At 37.8% G+C, this 15,878-nt stretch overlaps 1 protein-coding gene across 3 annotated transcripts in view; it reads left to right on the top strand.

Annotated features, from left to right (window-relative positions):
• Positions 1-14,411, top strand: part of plcd1b (phospholipase C, delta 1b) — a 48,642-nt gene extending 34,231 nt beyond the window's left edge. For 2 of the 3 annotated variants that reach the window (XM_087238880.1, XM_087238879.1), the window contains exons 9-15: positions 133-282; positions 1,550-1,700; positions 6,456-6,572; positions 6,699-6,877; positions 9,278-9,410; positions 9,493-9,642; positions 13,658-14,411. In XM_087238880.1, coding sequence (XP_087095006.1) covers positions 133-282; positions 1,550-1,700; positions 6,456-6,572; positions 6,699-6,877; positions 9,278-9,410; positions 9,493-9,642; positions 13,658-13,749 — 972 coding nt within the window. In that variant the 3' untranslated portion in view covers positions 13,750-14,411. 3 annotated transcript variants of the gene reach the window in all.
• Positions 14,412-15,878: the final 1,467 nt, after the last annotated feature.

The following is a 15,878-nucleotide window of genomic DNA, read 5'->3' as shown; positions in this document are numbered from 1 at the left end:
ATTGCAAAAAAGAGGGTGAGTTATATTGATATAAGTAAAAACAAGTACATGGATGCATTATTTGTGATGAACTGCAATTTTGATTTTTGAATTTTGAAAGTTTTGATTTTAAGTTGAATGTGTTGCATTTAGGAACTCAAAGGCCGGTTCATTGTCAAAGGGAAGAGACTAGACAAACTGGAAAACGCATTTTCTGATGAGTCCAAGATGGCAGATGAAGAAAGTGTGTCAGAGGAAGAAGACGATGAAGGTGACGAAGAAAACAACGAAAAGAAGTCTGGCGTAAGCGGATTTATCTGCTCCTTTTATTACACACACCTAAGCATGGACCGCAATCATTTCATCTTTAACAATAAATGTCATTCGTTACTTTTACTAAATTAATGATGTATCATTTTACATTTAAAACATGACTATAAAAACGTTATATTAATATTATTAAAATATATAGTAATAATATCATTAATTCAATTGTATATATTTTTGAAAATTTTTATACACTAAATATGTAGTAAGTACATATATTTAAGTAGTAGTTAAATGAATAGGGCTGCACGGTGGCCCAGTGGGTAGCATATTCGCCTCACAGCAAGAAGGTCACTGGTTCGAGCCTCGGCTGGGTCAGTTGGCGTTTCTGTGTGGAGTTTGTATGTTCTCCCCATGTACACATGGGTTTCCTACGTTTTCCCCAAAGTCCAAAAACATTCCTTATAGGTGAATTGAGTAAGCTAAATTGTCTGTATGTAAGTGTGCAGGGCCGGCGCGTCCATAGAGTCGACCTAGGCGGCCGCCTAGGGCGGCAGAATAGAGAGGGTGGCGTCCCTGACACTACCCTGACCTCTCGCGCCCTCAGTTATATCCGCGTCTAGGGCGGCGTCGGCAACACTACCCTCACCACCCACACCCTTAGTTATATCCGCATCTAGGGCGGCAGAATAGGGTCGGCGCGTCCATAGAGGCGACCTAGACGGCTGCCTAGGGTGGCAGAATAGAGAGGGCGGCGTCCCCGACACTACCCTCACCTCTCGCGCCCTCGGTTATATCCGCGTCAAGGACGGCGTCCACGACACTACCCTCACTACCCACGCCCTTAGTTAAATCCGCGTCTAGGGCGGCAGAATAGAGAGGGCGGTGTCCGCGACAGCTCCCTCGCACCCATCAACCCCCCCTTCCCCCCACCCCCCACCCTTTTTTTTTTTTTTTTTTCTCTTTAAGGTTGTGGGCAGCATTAACATCCTTTGCCTAGAGCGGCAGTTCAGCTTGATCCGGCCCTGTACGTGTGTAAATGTGTGTGAATGTGTGTTTCCCAGTGATGGGTTGCAGCTGGAAGGGCATCCGCTGCATAATACATATGCTGGGTAAGTTGGCGGTTCATTCCGCTGTGCTGACCCCAGAATGATAAAAGCCGAAAAGAAAATTAATGAATGAATGTAACAAGGACTCTGTAACACTTATTATTACAGTATTGAGTGCTAATTGTTTTACTAATATTGTTTATATACATTTTGTAATCTGTCTTTGTTTATATTTGTAATTACATATTCTCAAGTCGCTGAAGCTGGCGAAGGAGCTTTCTGACATTGTGATCTACTGCAAGAGTGTGCCCTTCCATGGGCTTGAGGATTCCCGGGAAAAGCATTCTTTTTATGAGATGGCCTCCTTCAAAGAGGGGAAAGCTTTGAAACTAGCGGAGGAGTCAGGTGTGATGCTAAACACAACACTAGCTGTAAATGTCATGAGGACTGTTCGTGCAGATTTATTAACAAAACACACGTCCACATATGATGATGATGATATGCTCTACTTGAGGGAAACACCTTAGACCACTTTGAATATGTAAATAAGCTGGTGACTCACCATTTAAAGAGCCATTCAGGGGTTTTCTCATGTGAAATTGTGTGGCAGTTTAAAGAGAAATGCATTATTTATTAATCGAATAGTTTTTAATCAAAATGTTTTGTAAGACTTTATTTTGATGGTCCCTGTTGCACATTTTGAGTATTAGTAGATTGCTTGTATATCTGCTGATACTGCTCCTCCAACAGACATTTAACTGACTGTAAGAAACTTTGCAATTAGATGTCAACTTGCTATAACTATAACCCTAACCTATAATCTAATGAGAATTAGTTGGCATGTAGATGCAATGTAACTTTAATTCAGCAAAATGCCCTAAAGGGAACATCAAGATAAAGTGTTTCCAAATGTCTTTTTATTAGATTTTCTGAATGGAATTCATTTTATAATTATCCTTCATATTGTTGCCAAAGAGCTTAGAATGACCAAGAGGTGACACTCAATGTTCCATTGCAACAGCAGCGCCCAGCAACAGCCCCGGATTCCGCCATTTTGGAGTGAAAGCGATCAGCCGTCCATTGGATCTTAATGCTGTTGCGATGGCAAGCAGCTGCTTTGTTTTTTATTTATTTATTTAAAAAGTGTATTAAAGCTGAGATACAACCCGAAAGACGACAATACAACACTTCCTATCACAATCATCAGCACTTTTAATAGTTTATTTTAGAGACTTATAATATGCTGTTGTTCTATTGGAGTTTTAATTCCAAAATGGCCGCCGCCATCTAGTGGCTGTTTCCCATATTGCACTAGAGTGTCGTCTCTTGGTGATTCTATGCTCTTTGTTGTTGCTATCACTACCCCAAATAAACACTCGCCTCCCTCTACAGGTTGTAACTTCCCATTGAAAAACTAAATAAACATAATTAATAAGTAAAAAAAAAAAAAAAAAAAAATGTGTTCATATATTATTGCTCAGCTTAAAGGGCCATGAAACCCATCTCTTTCGGTTTAAGTTTACCTCAGAATTTTTCAAAAAATGCATTATGATGGGGGTGGAGCTCTGCGAGCAGTGGAAGGAGTGGGCGTGGCTAGCAGGAGAGAAGGAGGGGAGCGAACAACTGTTGTCAGTCGGCTCACAAAATGAGACACAAACCGTGAGGAGACGCATGATTTTATAGTTTACAAAGTAAAATGCAAAGAAATAAACAGTAATTTAATGCCCTGCTACATTTGTTATTCATAATACCATATACAGATAACCACAATTTATATCATTATAAAGATAATCGTGTTCATATAAACACTATAAATGAGGACTTCTCCCTCAATCCCCGGGTCTAAATGCAGACTCAGTGCAGCAGGTCTCTTGCCCTGCCTATTTCAACCATTAGCCCTGCTGGTAATCTAGAGGATTTAGGCAAACACAGCAGCACGGTGGTTGTGTCTTAATGTGAACGAACTCAACTGATAAGTTCGCCATTCTCATACTGCTCTCCTGACAAAAATGCTCCCTGCACACAAACAGCTTTGACAGGATCGCAGGAAAAAACATGCAACAAACCCAGTGAATCAGAGAAACCAGCACATACAAACCTTCATTAACAGCTAAATACCGTGTGCTGTATGCAGTCCGTGGACACGGTCTCAACTAGTCATCAATATAGATTCTTATTGCTTGGCAGGTCCGCCTTGCCTTCGGAAAGCACGCACAGTCATGAATAATTAAGAAGCTGGCTCTTTTCATAGGATAAGAAAACTCCACTATGAATAATAATGAGAAACCGATGTGTCATCACTCCACTTGCAGTTTTACGCTACGTTGCCGATTTTGATCCCGACCCAAAAATCATTTTAAACCCGGAAGCTGAAATTAGCTGACAAAAGCTCAAAATGATCCAGTTTTTTTCCACAATTAAAATTTCAGGTGCTCACATTGTCTTAACTGATGCCCAGCACACACAAATCTGGTAAAACCTCAAAAAAGTACTCAAGGACTTCTTGAACCTTTAAAAAAAATCATAAGAGTTAAGCCTGATTTATACTTCTGTGTCAAGTGACCGGCGTAACCAACGGCGCAGGCAACGCGCGTGGCTGTGCATTTATACTTCTGCGCGCTGTCTCTGTCGGTCTGCATTAACACTTCCGAAACGCTAGTTGGCAGTGAGGTGTAAATGTTCCTCTGTGTCGAGTTTCTTCGCTGCAATTTTGCTTTTCCTGAACACTTCCGGGATGTACAAGTGGCTCAAACTCGCTCATTTTGAGGCAGGAACCGGCGGACGTGCAGCAACTTTAACTATGAGGTAAACACAAAACAAAACTTTCCATCCGGAGCTCCTTCACGGGACTCCACACTTGTAAACAATCGCTACATTGGGTTCACGCCATTCGCGCGGCTCTTGGTCCCGCCCCGACTCGTCAGCGCTACCAAGCCGACCAATCATAGAGCTTGCGCTACGCGTCGTTGCGACGTGTAGTTACATTTTTTGAGAGGTGCACGTCAGTGACGGCCACGGCGAAGGGCTATGCGTCAGCGCCGTAGCATACGCCGGTGTTTGACGCAGAAGTATAAATCAGCCTTTAGCCAGCAGTTAATCTAAAAAAGCGTGATGCACTAGGGCTGTACGATATTGGAAAATTACAAACATATATGGATTTTTTTTTTTTGCAATTTTTATATATTGCAATAGGAATACAATTGTATCAGATGACCTAAGATCGATTGGGATGATTCTGCAGTGGGAGTGCATCTCCATAAAATCTAGTAAACAATCTATACATTTTTGGGGGCCCCTGAAACATTTTCATTGTGGTCTCAGCTATTTGCAGTGCATTTCTGTATTTGTGTGTGTTGTGAGTGGTTTCATGCATAACAATCTATAAATACAATCAAGAAAAAGACACCATTGAAATAAAGTGTTTTTTTGTTTCCAGAGTCTAACAGTATTCAAGTAGAATAACTGAATAATAAAAATCTAAATAATTCAATCAAATTAATCATAGTTTAGTTCACAATCGGTACAATTTCTTGTAGCTGAATGTTTTTAAAATCACTATACAGTCACAGGCATCAAAAACACATGCAAATGATGAACAATAATATAAACTGAACACTGTACATCCGACAATGTGACTATGATCACATTGCAATATTATCAAATATTAGTATTTGAGTTTAGGATTTACGTGGACAGGACCAGCTGATGAACCACCACCTTTATGTGTGGTTTGTCAAGATATTTTGGCTAATGACAGCATGAGACCCGCTAAACTTCGACTGTTTTGACTGGGATGGACAGTTCTTGGATCTGTTCTATTCATATTGAACCATCATCCTAGTTTTAAAAACGTTATATTAAAATACTTGTTATTACTCTGTAAATAATTGCACCTTCATGCAAATGATGATAAAAGTGAGTTAACAGTCTGACATCTGTCTGTGTCTTTATATATAATGTATGTATGTATATATATATATATATATATATATATATATATATATATATATATATATATATATATATATATATATATATATATATATATATGTATATATATGTATATATATATATATATATATATATATATATATATATATATATATATATATATATATATATGTATATATATAATGTGCGTGCGTGCGTGCGTGCGTGTTTGGAAGGAGGGGGGCGCCAATGGATAAGTTGTGTCAAAAGGGAGGCCCACTGTCTTAGACTTTGAAAAACCCTGATTTAGGGCATTCCCACTACATGTGGATGAGAAAAGTTATGTATACATTTTTAAATGATTGATTCAAGTAAAAGTTTGTAACTCGCATAGAAGGTAAATGTAGTTGAAAAACTGACGATTAAAGCAAGGACACGTTACACTGATCAACAGAACAAGTCGGTTCTTTTAAATTGTTTCTTCCTGTATCCTATAAACACCTACAGTAGTTAATGCACTGTAAATTAACAAGAACTAGCAATAAACCAGTGACTGTATTTTTATTAAATATTTAGAAAGATGAATAAATACAGTAATGTGTTGATTATTGTGTTAGTAAATACATTACTATTGCTGTTTGTAAAGTGTTTAATGGCATCAAACTGCATCATTTTGTTATGGACCCTTTCAAAAGACAGTTATGATGCTTTTAGTGGTCATTAGCATCCCAATTGCTTGAAATTTTGATGTATGTGCATATTTATAAAGCAGTATGTTGTAATATATCACCTTTGCATCAGCTTCCAAAAAATAAATAAAAATACAGAATTACGGCTTATTTATTTAGGGTGTTTGAAATGCTGTGTCTGTGTGAAACAGTAAATTTGACATTGTTTTCACTTCTGGCTGCCATGGACATTATTTTGAAATCCCTAAAAAACACTATTGTGGACTTTTTTTATTATCTGAGCAAACCAGAATACAATGAAAATGATTAGTGGTACTCTCCCTTTCACTGCTCTCTTAGGTTTAGTCTCTTGCTGAGATACCCAAAAAAGTAAAACAAATAAAAATAAATAAAAAAAAAAGGTTTATAATTTTGCAGAAAGCATCTCTATTGGTGAACAACACTGCTGTGGATGTAATGTCATCTACACAAATGTGTTCCACAGCTAGTTAAACCTCTAAGAAGTGTGTTCCCACTAAAATCATCTCTGTGTTTTTTATAGCAACTGAATATATCCGTCACAACACCGACAAGCTCAGTAGGATTTACCCAGGAGGAATGAGGACGGACTCCTCCAACTATAACCCTGTGCCCATGTGGAATGCAGGCTGTCAGATAGGTGAAGTAAACACGAATCTCTGATGCACTCCATACTTCACTGAGAAACAAGAACGCATGTAAGCAGATGATGCAGATATTTTATCAGTGCCCGATTGCAATGATGCTGTTTTTTTTTTCTCTCCAGTGGCTCTGAACTTCCAGACTCCGTGTTTAGAGATGGACCTGAACCAGGGGCTCTTTTATCAAAATGGACGAAGCGGTTACATCCTAAAACCTTCTTACCTGCGAGAGCGCGACACTGAGTTTGACCCCATCACCCTCACCAAGGGCCCGTGGCTGAAGAGAAAGACTCTTCATGTGATGGTAAAGTGCAAAAATCGCATTAAAAGATATAAAACTGATATGAACATGTAAAGCTTGTAGTTCGTCACTTCTGCCCGAACAGACCAAAGGTTTTGTTCCTGTCATCCTAGTTTCTCATCACATTATAACCAATCAAATGCGCTCTAGTATCTGACATGCCCCACCCCTTTTAAGACGCTTCTCATTTGATGCACTTGAGCTCAACCACTCTCATAGGCAAAGCAGTGATGAAACAAAACGCTATTGGCTGTTCTTTTAAAAAAGGGGAGGGGTTAATCTGTCCCACCCTCTCTTCGTGTTTCAGTTGAGATTACATCAAATATTTTTAAAAAAATGCTCATTTCAAAGCACTTTATTGGACGTTTAAGGCAGCGAGATTTTTTTTTAAGTATAATATGTTAAACATACCATTTGAGAACATATTTTAATCTGTTTCCTCCTTAAAGGGAGTTCGCCCAAAAATGAAAATGTACTCACCGTTCACTTGTTCCACACCAGTTTTAATGCCCCCTTTCAAGTAGAAGTAGAAGTAAAATGGTAGCCATTGACATTTATAGTGGAAATCAAAACACTACTGGTGTTCATTGCTACTGGTTTCCAACAGTTCTCTAAAGTTCTTCATTTTGCGTTTAACAGGAGAAAGAAACTCATACAGGTTTGAAACAAGTGGAGGATGAGTAAATGACAGTTTTTAAATTCATGAGCAGGGCTTGACATGAACTTTTTTTGATCAGCAGCCACTGTGGCTAGTAGATTTGCAACATTACTAGCCACTCGTCAATTTCACTAGCCACACTTTTGTTGTTAGGAAAATATATTTTATATGCATAAATTTGACTTTGACATGTTAAAATTACTTGATTTAGACCGTGTGTTATGTCCACATGCCTCCTCATTCATTTCACTTTTTGTGTGCGTCTTGTGTGTGAGCTTGCTCAGTATGCATGGACTAGTAGGTTGTCGCATTGCAATTAGTTCTTATTTCACATGACTTTTCAGAGCTCAAAATTAAGGATTTACTAAATATAGCTATCTCTGACCACACCAAAAATAAATAATTATTTAGCCACAAACTTTAAATGTGTCAAAACAAGCAAAATATAGCTGTATACATGCACTTTTTAATTCAACAAAACTTTTCTTGAAAAAAATCACTTAAAAAAGAATTATTGTGATGCATCTAAAATATGCATAATCTGTCCTGGCTTAAAGTCCCACATCACCAGTTAATTACACATAAACGGGGAGCTAATCTCATATTAAAGCAATGTTATTGTAAAAAAAAATGACCATTCACCATATTGACAAAAATAACTATGAGCATAAAGAAAGCAGGTAAAAAACATAGCGTGTGTGATAATAGCCCCTTTCACACAGTGATACCGGTAAATATCTGGTAAATATCTTTTCCGGAAAAGAGCATTCACACATCCATTCCAAAATACCGGTAAATTCTGACATAATTCACCAGAAATGAGCTTTAAACGGCTGCGCTTGTATTTGTAAACATTTGACTAAATTACAAACTCTGTGGATGATCAATATTGTGAACAACTTTCGCAGGATCACTTTCGCATGTCGAGATGTTCATAATATGTGCGTGTGCAGGCGCTCACAGGCTGTTTCACAGGCACACGCAAAGCTTGAAGGTAAACAAACAACAGCTTATCATAAGCATCTCATCGATGATTATTTACACAGTTGGCATTAAGAAGAACATATAAACGTGATCTGACTAACTTCTAGCAGCTAAATGTGTCTGTGAGAATAAAAGCCTTTGAATATTTTTCCAAACCGCGCGGACATAAATGCGTCTGACTGTTGTGATTGGCTAAAGCAGACGTCTCACGTCAGCACGTTCTAGACGTGCACGCGCTTATTACGGGAATCTTCCTTCTGCATTCACACAGCGCAGCATTCCGGCAAATTGCCGGTAATGTTACAACTTCTCTTTCCGGAAAATAGCCAGAACGAATTTACCGGTATTTTCAAAAAGGACCTGTTCACACATACAACAATTTTCCGGAAAGGTCTGTATGTGTGAAAGGGGCTAATGAAAGGATGATCACACGCACACAGTTAATGTTAGGCTGTTAATAATCTGTTCAAAGAATAATTAAAATGAAAGCATAGATGACTGCTGCTTACAAAAGGATATATACATGTATATATTTTTAAATCTTGACCTCTTAAAAGCAGCAGGACTGCGGCTGCACAATCATCGCTTTATGTCCAATCTACTTCAAAAGGAACCCATCGCACCAGTTGTGTTTTCTCTAGGCATGGTTGCTTCGCAAGTAAATAGGAGCGTGCACGCTTTTTCGTAGTCGTGCACATCACATCACATCACTCTGTACGTTAGTCTACTTTTATGTTAATTGAGTTGTGTTTTGTGTTAAGGTGATCTCAGCCCAGCAGTTGCCCAAAGTGGGTAAGAGAGAGTCCGCCATTGTGGACCCTATTGTGAAAGTGCAGGTGTACGGTGTGCCCGCTGACACAGCAGCTGTGGAAACATCCTACATTAAGAACAATGGTAAAATAAAGAAACACTGTAAACTCTGATTTTCAGAAGAGTCCTGAGTGAATGTTCATAATCGCTCGTCCTTACTGTGTAGGTTTTAACCCCATGTGGAATGAAAACTTCCAGTTGGAGGTGTGTGTGCCAGATCTGGCCTTGGTGCGTTTCTTGATTGAGGACTACGACTCCACATCAGACAACGAGTTTATCGGCCAGTACACACTGCCCTTCAACAGCTTGAGGAACGGTCAGTGCACTTCTGTACTGTACGAGAATTTCACACCCTCCACTTGCTCAAACTCGTTCCTGTTGAACACAATTGTGGATATTTTGAAGGATTCTGGAAACAGTAGCCTTTGACTTCCATTAGGGCTGGGTGATATATAAAATCACATTATCATGTTTCATATCATTCGGTATCCATAATTATGGAATATTTTTAACAATACATTTAGGAATATTGGGACTTTTTTAACCACTTCATTTTGATTTACCAACATTACTAAAGCAAATACATTTAATTATCAAAAACAAAAATATTTAAAGTTTCTGATCTTTTTTTAATAAAATAAACAGAAGTATTAAAGAGACTCTTAAACTTGATAAATAAACAAACAAAAAAAGCGTGTTCAATGGTAAAGGTAGATCAGCATCTGTAAGGTGTAAATAATAACAATGTAGTAAACCTCAAACTCTGTAAACATTTCAAGTAAAGGAACCAGCCATCATTATTCAAACACATACTGCATTTCAAGTTGTGAAGCTGAATGACTACATTACCCACTATGCTAAAAGTAATTTTCGATGGGGAGCTAGTGGCTGGGATGCACAAGAAAAGAAACCAAAAAGCCACTCTGGTGACATTCTTACATCCTTTTTTATTCACAATGTCCTCACTGCTGCTATATGGCACTCATTTTCACATGTGTTATTATTCTGACCTGAAGTGACATGCGCAAGCACGTGCTTTGCTTCACCATTTTCTGTGGCGTCACTCGTAACTAGCCGACTATCAACCGTTTTCTCAGAGAATGGCAAACTGACAAACCATTGCTGCAGCTCTGATACAAGTTTGTGGAGAGAAGTAAAAAGCACTGCAGTGTTTGGGTGTGCTGTCTCTTTGTCTCAGGTGATTAATCTCCCGTTATAACTGAAGTGAATAGTTTATTTATAAACTAATTTCGAGAGGAGCACGAGCTTATGATTGATAGCAGCTGATCCTTGTTAGCTAATGCACAATCCACCAATCAGATGATTCCTAAATCATTATAAATAACCAGAGTATCTTACCTTAGCCATCTTCGTCTCGAAGAATCCCCCCCTTCCATCCCTACTCCTCCCCTTTCCATATCAGGGCAGCACGGACCAATAAGATTAGACCAATAGGACCAATGATTAGCATCATTGCCTTACAGCAAGAACGTTACTGGCTCAGACTTTACCTGGCCAGGTCGGTGTTTCTGTGCGAAGTTTGCATGTTCTCCCTGTGTTTGGTGGGTTTTCCCCGGGCACTCCTGTTTCCTCCCACAAACCAAAACATGCAACATAAATAAATTGACAAATTAAATTGTCATTATAGGCTAGCAATAATTTTAGCAAAGCCAATTCATAATCAAGCAGGGGAGTTATCTGTATCTGAGAGGGAGCCCCAGGCTCGAGGATCTCATAAGCTCAGGGCTCTCTCCCAGGACAGCATCCCAAACAAACTTTATAATCAATCATCGGCAAGGGCGAACTCTTGAAATGTATTGAAAAACTGAAAGTGTAAGCTAATTGGCATTCTTTCCAAAGCGCGCACTCAGCAGCCACATTTTAATAAAACTATAGCACTTCATACCAAACTTCATACCAAACGTTTTTTTATCGTTATTGACTATGGTGTTCAGTCAATAAATACTGATATCAATTTTAGCCCTAACTTCCATTTTACTAAAAAAAAAAAAAAACTAAAGTGAACAGCTACTGGTTTGCAACATTTTTTCCAAATATCTTGTATGTTCAACAGAAGAAAATTAATGTGTTCCAAATGGGATTTATCACCCTACAAGGGGCACTTTAAAGTGAAAAAAATTATGGCTTCCATAATGAATTGTGGTTAACATATACAGATGAAGTCAGAATTATTAGAATAATTTATTTTTCCCAAATGATGTTTAACAGCAAGGAATTTTTTCGCAGTGTTTCCTATAATATTTATTCTTCAAGATGAAGTTTTATTTGGGCTAGAATAAAAGCAGGTTTTTTTTTTTTTTCAAAGAAAAAATGAGGAAGATGTAGAACAGGGATGTCCAGACTCTGTCCTGGAGGGCCGGTGTCCTACAAAGTTTAGTTCCAACCCCAATCAGACATAGTTGGCCTAGCTAATCAAGCTTTTACTAGGCAGTCTAGAAACATCCTTGCAGGTGTGTTGAAGCAAGTTGGAGCTAAAATCTGCAGGACACCGGCCCTCCAGGACCAAGTTTGAACACCCCTGATGTAGAAGATCTCAATGAAGATGTTTATCCAGCATAGCAGTCTAAAGTACAGGATGAACCCTGACCTTCTTAAAAGTATACCTTTTATACAGTTTTCGTTAACTGCATCTAAATGTTAACGAAGTTGTTACTTGGCTGTTGACACTGTTGTTCTCTCTGTCTCTCTTTATGTTAATGTAGTTTTAGCACCCCTTGTATGAGATGGTTCTCTGTGCCCCATCCCCTTTCTACAGTTGTTACCGTTTGCTCAAGATGTAGTCACCTCGAATAATGAGGAGAAGACAAAATGTTGACTTCTCTTTCTATCAGAATTCAGTCCTTTTGAGAAATTAGCCATTTAGAGTGGAATTTGGCTCAAGGCAGACTATATTTCTTACACATCTTAAGGTTGAGTGCCTTGATGTCCCACCAGTGCCGATATACAGCCATATCGCACTGCTATAAGTGTGATATTGCATTTATGCAACATTTTAATGACATAATTGTGTATATAAAAAATCAAACATGGAGAGTTTCAAAATCCTTTTGTAAGAGAAACTACTTTCCTCCGCCATTAATCACATCTGAAGCTGACGACAGAACAGCAGAAACCGTTGCTCACTCACAAACGTCACTTTAGAGCTAGTATTTGACTGATTCTCTAGCGGAAAACGGGTGATTTTGCTGACATTTTAAGATCATAGTGCTGAACAGCATGAAATGCCATCAGTCTACAAAGATTTCCCAGTATTTCTCTGTTGCAATCGGGAGATCACAATAATTAACTCATGTAAAAGCCAAAGCAAAGCAAACACTGCCAGATATGCAATAAGGAAAAACACTAAACACATGCAGGCATTTCTTCTTTCTTTCTGTTTACGGAATTGATCTGCAATAACGAAAACAGGAGACTCTTTAGAAACAAACAGATGACCAACCAAAAAGTAACTCAGGGTTATACAAAGAGTGGCCAACACAAAATACACACATTCCTGATATGCGAGTCCCATCTCACACTTAATACATTACAATTACTATGGTATAAATACAGCACTGCAACATAATAAAGGGAGAGATTGACTCAAAATGTCACGTACCAGTTTAATAATGATTTGATCAGCTGTGCTTAGAAATTACACTGGTTTTCTCCTCTAAGGGCTTATTTTGCGCTCTGCCACCATCTTGTGGATGGCGCTGTAACTCCGAAATTATAAATATTTAAAATAGGCACTATCCTAATAAATAAACTGCATAGTTACAATAAAAACAACTACATTTCTGCCTTAAAAGTGCATTATGTTGTCCAATAGCTGCAATATTTGTCAAGCTGTAAAGAGTTTATTGATCTGCTGTCACTCTGAGTGGGAGGAGTAATACACAAGAGTGAAAAGGCTGTACGAGTGCCGTTATTGCAGAATATCACACATCAGCCGATTATATTCGAGAACCAGACAGAACTGTTGTATAAACACATATACACACGTCTGTGTTAATAATAGACTTTTTTTAACTCAAACTTTAAATTGTAAAATCAGAAAAAAAATGTGTCAAGCCGTCTCGCTTAAACTACAGAGGACTTTTTTTACAAATTAAAACAAAAAAAAACTTTTAGGAATAAAATAATTTATTATTATAATTTTTTATATTCATGTTTAAATGACACAATTCCAATATTTGAACTTCTGTTTTGTCTGTTAAAAAAGCCCAAACAAAGATATTTAAACATGAACGCTTGTAATGACCGATTTACAGTAGGAGTTGTTTTGATTACAGTGAGTGACATGTAAAGAGTGTGTTTGTTCTCCGCAGGATATCATCACGTGCCTCTGCTCACTCAGGACGGAAACCTGCTTTCCTCGGCCGGGCTGTTCGTTCACATCATGGTTGTGGATACAGAATAACACACACACACACACACACACACACACACACACACACACACACACACACACACACACACACACACACACACACACACACACACACACACACACACACAGAGCTTCTCTACTGTATCTGAGATAATCACTGTATTCAACAGTGTGAAAAACATCTGCTATGAAAAAAACCTGTGAGGCAGCTTGAGGGATTTTAATAGGCTAACGTAAAGTTTATACAACAACTATTTTGAAATTGTTAAATGATGGTCTCGCATTTAATATTCACTTTTTTAATATTTGTAAAATATGATACATTTTAGTATGCGCATATACATATTAAATACATTTAGTATTCCTTAGTGGCAAATATGCATTGAGGGCAATAATTGTCAGCGTGTTCACTTTTAACCTTAGTCAAACAGCAGTAGGTGTTGTTGTTTTTTTAATAGCAGTTTTAGCAGAGGAACAATTGTATAGAATAGACTACCAAATACACAGGGGCACTTGTTTAGTTTTGAAAGCTGCATTAGTTTTTATCTTTGTCTTTTATGTAGTTGCTTACTATACTTTGTTGTATTAAATGTGGTACTCAATACTGTCCCATACCGTCAGCCATTCTGATGAACGCATTGCCAACTGTATACATTTCTATAAAACAGAAATAAAGGATAAATTATTCAAAATGTGTTTTCAGCTTCATCCAGAGAAAATGAGTGGGAAATGTTCATTTTTCCCCAAAGTCTCCACTCCACTTCTTTTTTTCTTTAATCATTCTTAAAGGGATAGTTTTAACCAAAATATGTAAATGTCCTCTCTAATGGTACTAAATGCTAATGACCATCTATAATCTGTTGAACACAAAGGAATATATACTGAAGAATACTGGAACAAAACGCCACCATTGATATTCATAACAGGAACAGAAATATTATGGAAGTTAATGGCTGTTTTTTCCTCCACATTCTTCACAACATCTTTGTGTTCAACAGAACAAAGAAGGTTTGGAACAAGTAGAGGATGAATAAATCATGACAGAGTTTTCTTTTTTCGTGAGTCCATGGCTACTTCAAGTCTCTGGTGCAAATCTGATGGTGAATGAAGGTATCCATTAGAGACATCTGAAAGGGGGAAAGTATGTATGCAAGCTGGTCTAGTGTAGATATTAAGCGTTCAAAACTGAGGAACCACATTATGAAGATCACAGACTTTAAGAATAGAAGATGCTGACCATTTATTTAAAGAGAATCACTTCTGAAAAAGAAAAAGTTTGGCTGTCACTAGATTTAGTAGATCATGGAACTTAAAGTCCTGGTTAAACAGCATTTTATATTGTGACCAGTGTTGGCTAAGTTACTTTAAAAAAAGTAATACATTACAAATGACTGATTACTACTGGAATATTGTAATCTGATTACATTACTGAATACTTAATGTAAAAAGTAATTCGATTACAAATTACTTTAAAGTTACTTTTAAAACAAAATATACCTATAAAATACAACATAAACTGCAGCTCTTTCAGTAATTTAATATTAACTCAAAACATCACAATGGGTTGATCACAGCAGCCCAGAACTTAAATTTCTCTCATCATTCGTTCCAAACCCGTTTTTTTTTTTTTTTTTTGAACATGACAAAAGGACATAAAGAAAACTGGATACCTGTAACCACAGACATCCATAGTATAACAAGGCACTGCAGTGATTATTGTTCTGTGTTTGTCTGAAGTGTATATTCCAAAGCATGAAGCTGATCGGTCAGTTCTTGACACGTGACACGCGGTATTCGCGCGCCTGGGAAATGCGATCGCGTGCAATATGTGATGTGTATGGACCGTATGGACGATATGTGAACAGCTTGAGCAGCTACGCTTCTTTCCACATTCAGAAGATATCTTCACTCTCAATCCTGCACAAAAATCCAATGTATGAAGGTAATTCAGTTGCGAAACTCGAGATCTTGCAAATGTAAATGTGAGCACTTGTGATAATAATATTTGTATGTGTAGGTTGAAATGTACACTTACAGCTCTGATGTGAACAGCTGAAATCCTCGATTTGCACACACACACAACAATCCACACACTTGTGTTTTAAATTGGAAGTTGCAGATTAATAGTTGTGTATTTGTAAAATGTCATTCACAAATAC

The sequence above is a fragment of the Danio rerio genome, chromosome 2 (assembly GCF_052040795.2).
Source record: "Danio rerio strain M-AB ecotype USA chromosome 2, GRCz13ab, whole genome shotgun sequence".
In the NCBI taxonomy this organism is placed as follows: domain Eukaryota; kingdom Metazoa; phylum Chordata; class Actinopteri; order Cypriniformes; family Danionidae; genus Danio; species Danio rerio.
This window is presented reverse-complemented; position numbering and strand designations above follow the sequence as displayed.